The sequence below is a fragment of the Ceratotherium simum genome, chromosome 7 (genome assembly GCF_057802395.1).
Source record: "Ceratotherium simum simum isolate JZ-2026a chromosome 7, ASM5780239v1, whole genome shotgun sequence".
NCBI lineage: Eukaryota > Metazoa > Chordata > Mammalia > Perissodactyla > Rhinocerotidae > Ceratotherium > Ceratotherium simum.
Window position 1 is genome coordinate 4,266,733 of NC_141906.1, and position 6,000 is coordinate 4,272,732.

At 33.9% G+C, this 6,000-nt stretch overlaps 1 protein-coding gene across 2 annotated transcripts in view; it reads left to right on the forward strand.

Moving 5' to 3' along the window:
• The window catches only part of KIF18A (kinesin family member 18A), a 90,483-nt gene extending 86,594 nt beyond the window's left edge, over positions 1-3,889 (forward strand). For both annotated transcript variants that reach the window (XM_087433061.1, XM_087433062.1), the window contains exons 16-17: positions 563-669; positions 3,224-3,889. In XM_087433061.1, coding sequence (XP_087289187.1) covers positions 563-669; positions 3,224-3,306 — 190 coding nt within the window. In that variant the 3' untranslated portion in view covers positions 3,307-3,889. The remainder of the gene's footprint in view (positions 1-562; positions 670-3,223) is intronic.
• The last annotated feature ends 2,111 nt before the right edge of the window (positions 3,890-6,000 follow it).

A 6,000-nucleotide genomic window follows, 5' to 3' on the forward strand; every position in this document is an offset into this window, starting at 1 on the left:
AACTCAAATTGAGTTAGAAATGTGACCCATTAATAATGTGAAATTGACATAAATTTTTGAAGATAAATGAAAATAGGTCATTCTTTTCATTTCAGTTTCTAGAACTGCAATAGTCCGAGATTGTCAGTCTATTACCATGCTTTGATTTAAAAACAAGGTTTCCAAACAATCTCACTCGTTAATATTCCCCAAGTTCTTGCTCCAAATTTGTAGTGTGAGCTTAGTGTTTCACCTCTTGCAATGTGCTCCTTATCTCTACACTTTGAATAACAGCGCTCACTTATATTCCAGCAGAGCACCCTGGAAATGTTCTCTTACAGAATTGTTACATACACCTACAATCATAATCTCTGGTTTGAATAAACATCATTAAAATCACACACAGTTAAATTTCCCTATGGGCCAAAAAATGTATTTAGTACTTCCAGTTACTTCCGTGGGATTTTACAACTTAATATTTTAGCATTTCACTTTTTCTTTAATCGTCATTGCATGTAGAATATATATTAGAACTTAGAAATATATAAGATGCTTTACTAAAATAAAAATTTTTCCCCTCAAGTTCTGCATCAAATACTTTAACTGCTGAGGTAAATTCTGGATTTGCCAAACGTGTTCGACAAGATAATTCAAGTCATGAGCACTTACAAGAAAACAGACCGACGATGGGTATGTCTTAGCTCTTATTTTGATATTATTAATAACATGATGACCTAACATATATAGTACTTTACATTTTTTATAGTGTTATCATAAGAATCTCCTTTTATCAGCTCATCACCTTTATTACATGGTAAGTCTGATTATCCATGTTACGGATAAGAAAACTTAAGACACAAAATTGAAGACACTTACCCAAAATCACAGAGATATTTCATGGTGCAGCCAAAACTCAGAACCAAATCTCCTAAGTTTACATTCTGCCCCCTTTTTGTTATCCATACTGCCTCATATTGCAGAAGAATTGGTAAATAATTAACTAATAATTGAAGTAATTAGCTAAATGTATTATTTAATAGGTTAATGATTAAGTATATTTTACAAACTATATTCACTTGAAATTTTTCTCTTAGTGTATTATTTTTAATAATTTGGCCTCTGACTCATTTGTGCAATTATTGCCAGGCTCCAGTCTGTACCTAGTTACAATCTTATTGTAACTCCCATTAGCAAGTTGAAAAAGATGCTGACAGGGTAACACAAGTCCATGGTAACAAAACCACATCTTCAGTGAAACCAGAAGTGTATAGCACCAACTGGTTTCTAGGTCTTGGTGTCCAGACCGCTGTCTCTCTGACACTATAGTATCTAAGACTTCATTCAGGAAGTATTTATTTACTACACACTCACTATGTGCTAGGGTTTTGTGATGAATACAAAGATAAATAAGACCCAGTTTGATTTCTTTTCTAAAGGAACTTATAATTACAGATGTCTGCCACATAACAATGTTTCGGTCAACAACAGACCGTATATACGGCAGTGGTCCCATAAGATTAGTCCCATAGAGCCTAGGTGTACAGTAGGTTATGCCATCTAGGTTTATGTAAGTACACTCTATGATGTTCACACAATGACTAAATTACCTAATGACAACGTTTCTCAGAATGTATCCTCGTCATTAAGCGACATGTGGCTGTATAGCACTTGGAATTTAAAGGAGTTTAATGAGATAATGAGTGTTTCTAGAATAACATGAAAACTGTTGTTGCTTTTTTTCTGTCAATGCTTTTTCATTAGAGTACTGTAAGATTTCTCAATAGCTTTGCCAAACTGTTAATCCTTACTTCTTATAGTAGCCAAGTTATTTACCTTAAGTTCAATAGAAATGTCTTTCATGCAAATATAAAAACCAAACAATAAAATCCTGAAAAGTAAAGTTTACTATGATTATTTGGTTTAACATGCCATATTTAATAATGCTTAGCAATGTGTGTATGCAGTTACTGTAGATATGCACTGCCCTGTTGGTCTCCTGAAAAAATTCTCCAGGAAGAAATAATTCTGCAGCCAAATAGTAAATTTATAACAATTCTCATAATAGAGATTTGGTTTTTCTAATATGCTTATTTTCTAAGAATAGTATAAAATGCATCAGATATCTCATGTGTAAAGAGAGGTGAATAAAAAAATTTAATATGGAAGAAAAAGTAGGAGATGATACCAAACTACAGTGCTTGACAAAGAGAAAGGAAGAGCTAAGGCTAGGTTCAAAGATTATGTGTCATTAAGGATAATGGAGTACTTAGAAATAGGTATTAGTTTAAGGGAAGAGAGTGGTTCATGTACTTTAGGATATCCAAGTGAAAATGCCTGAATACACATCAGGAATTACTAGAAAAGTAAGAGAGTACTGGGACTGCCTTCATTAGAATGTATTCAGCTGAGGTTTCCAACTAACAGTGTACAAATGGGAATACAGAGGAACATCAGTGGGAGAGAAGATAACTGCTGTTTACTGAGCAGTTGGAGAAATGAGAAATAGCGTCAAGATGAGCAATGAGAGAAATGAGAAGTAGTGTCAAGAGAATATGTGCTCTTAAAACTAACACCTAGAGTGACCAGGAAAGTGGATAAGAGATTAGTCTGATCAGTCAGTGGCACCCTGCTGTAGCAACACTCCATTGAGTAGAGAACCATTGTGAAGGCTGGTGAAGAACCAGAAGAATGGGCAGAGGTAGATGGAACACGTTTGAGAGGTGGCAGTGGAAGGGAAGGGGGCTGTGGGATCAGGATCAGCACTTTAGGAAGTACAGATCTAGATTCAATGACACTTCTAAACTGGAAATCGTGGAAGTTTAAGAACCGTGGGTAAATAATCCAAAGAAGGAGAAAAAAATTGATGATGCAAAAAAGAACAGGAACAATGCTTGTAGAAACATCTTTTCATTAGTTCAAAAAGAAGGAAAGCAAACATACAAGTTTATTCAGTAACTTCACTTGTTATCTGAGGGGAACACATGTGCGTGTGTGTGTGTGTGCATGTGTGCACTAAAACTTCAGTTTGCAGTATGAAAAAATAAATTTCTACTTTTAAATCAAGGGTATTAATGTTTCTTTGTTGTTATATTTTAAATCATGTTAATTAACAAACTGAATTTTTAAGAATAAATTTACCTTCTTTTGGTTATAATTTTCAATAATCTTTTATAAGTTGAATGGTAAAAATTCTTCCTGAATAATACTTTTACCATATTTATATATCTTTTTATTTCTTCTCTAGACTATAAAAGAAACATCCATAAAGTAAAGCCAAACATGGTTAGAAAATTTGGAAGAAGTATTTCAAAAGGAAATCTAAGATAAGTCACTGCAAAATCAAGGAAAATGAAATTTGACAAGTCGGCTTTTAAAAGGGTTTGTTGCCAGTGCCCTTTCAGAAACTTATTTAAAATCTTTGAAAGAAGACCACCTTAAAGCTAGGTTTACCCAAATACCTTCAGCAAGCATAAAATGAAGTTCTTTCTAAGAATTTTATTCTTTTGTATTTTAAACAAATATAAAATTTCAACAGAAAAGGTTATGTTTTAAGTTTTTAAAATATTCGCTACCCTTTAAAATCTCTAAGTCAGCATGGTGGCAGCTCAGTTTTGCTATGCTGCAACAGCTTGATTAGGACATCTTAGAAAACAGTAGTGAGTTAAACTCTCCTTAGTATTTTTTGAAAATAAGGAGAATTTAGAAGTGATAAAATTGTGACCCAGGATGTATTGGTCTTACATTATTTTAATCATATATATGTCTTTCCTTTCCAAAAATACTTTGATGTACAAATGTACATATATGTGTCCATAAAGTTGTTAAATATTATTTTATTAGTCTTCATGAATAAAATACTGATATAGTTCCTTGCTACTCGATATATTAAAGAAGTAGATTTTATAATGTTGCTTTTGTGTCTCATTACTACCCCTTACCCACTTTAAACTATTATTTCTATAAAGTGTGAATTTTGTAGATTTGTATTTCAGATTAAATTAGAATATGTGGCACTAGAACCAAGTCTGAAAGTAATCTATAGGTTCCTTAATGAAAATGAGAAAAGGTTGTAATCATTCCTTCTGCTATAGGAAGTACATGGAGCTGCAACTTAATCATACATCCCTGTTCACTTGTCTTGTTTAGCTTGTTTATCTTCTGAATACAGAAAATATTTGGTTAAATGTACTTTTAATTTTATGTGGCCTTGGAACTGTCCCACCAAAGCAAACAACCATTTAACAACCAGTTGAAACATTTTAGGCCTTTTGGTTAGTCAAGTTTTTCAACTTAAAATCTGATTGGGAGGGTGTGAGATGGAATAATGATCTTTGAGACTTCTTCTAACTCTGACACTGGTAATCCCATATTCATAGACATGCACACAGGATCTATCATGGGGAGACCCACCTTACACAATTTTTTTTTTGGTCCCCTGTCATTAGGCCATTCATTGTGTTGCCTATTTAACAATCACTTTCACCTCTTTATTATTCCTTTCCATCTATTTTAGGTAATTATAGGTTTCAAAAGAAACCTTTCTACCAGGTACTGATGAATGGCTAGTAGGTTTAAGTGACCATATCTCATGGTCCACCTCGTACCATGATATGTGAGTGATTTTGTTATATGCCATTTTTATCATCAAGGGATTTTGCCTTCTGTAAAAAATAATAATAACGCCTGCAATGCAACCATGTTAAGGAGAAATTAGGGAAATAAATTGCAATGAATGTGAGAAAAGAAAGCTGTTTCTATATATGAAGAAAGAGAAAATATATGTATTAAAACTAGAACAAGAATGTGATTCAACAAGTCACTGTAAAACAATTTTTAGATGCACTTTATTTATGTAAGACGTAGACCAAGTATAAGTATATAGCTCAATGAATTTTCACCGAGTGAACACACCCATGTAACCAGCACTCAGATCAAGGAATAGAAAGTTATCCATAATCTCAGAAGCCTCCCTTATATCTCACCTCCTTCTAAGGATAACCACTATCTAAAACCATAGATTGATTTTAACCAAAATAACTTATCTCTATTTTTATTAAAAAAAAAAAATCTGTTCCAAAAAGTGACACAAAACTGTAAACAGTAAAAATGTGCTTCCTCCTCACCCCTGCCAATATCATTTCCAGTTGTAACCACTGCTGATAGTTTAGGTACCCTGCCAAGTCAGTTATTTTATTCGGATACAAGCCTATATACTTGGTTTTTTACAAAAGTTGTATCATACTATTTATATTGTTTTGCAATTTGCTTTTTTAATTCACATTTGAAAGCAGCATGGGCATCTTTGTAAAATTTTAAGTGTGAATTTCATAAATACTGCTGTCGCGAATTGACTGTTCTTAGTAACAATTAGCAATAAATAATTTTTATATGGCAAAGCAGAGATCAGAGAGATACCTAGATGACAGTCTCTTTTGACTAACACTGTACAGCATTTCTGAGAATACTTTGGAATATTCATTATTATTTCTACATCATGGTATCCAAAGGATGTTCCACAGTACATGGCTCACTCAGGATACTCTGCCAAAAGAAGGGTTCCATGTCAGAGAAAAGTGGGAAATGGCAGCCTATTGGGACGTTAATCATGACATTGACAGTATAAGCCCCGAAATCTTACAATCAAGTCTTACTTGTTTTAACCCAGTAATTCCCAAATTCCTTTGAAACATCAGACATTTTAAAAAATGTTTGTGAGGGCCGGCCCCGTGGCTTAGTGAGCGCGCTCCACTGCTGGCGACCCGGGTTCGGATCCCGGGCTCGCACCGACGCGCTGCTTCTCCGGCCACGCTGAGGCCGCGTCCCACATACAGCAACTAGAAGGATGTGCAGCTATGACACACAACTATCTACTGGGGCTTTGGGGGAAAAAATAAATAAAAATAAAATCTTTAAAAAAAAAAAAAATGTGAGGATAGTACAATGAACTCTCATATAATCATAACACTGAGTCCAATTATCAGATTTTTCCACATTTGCCTGGTGTATTCCTTTTTTCCCTTG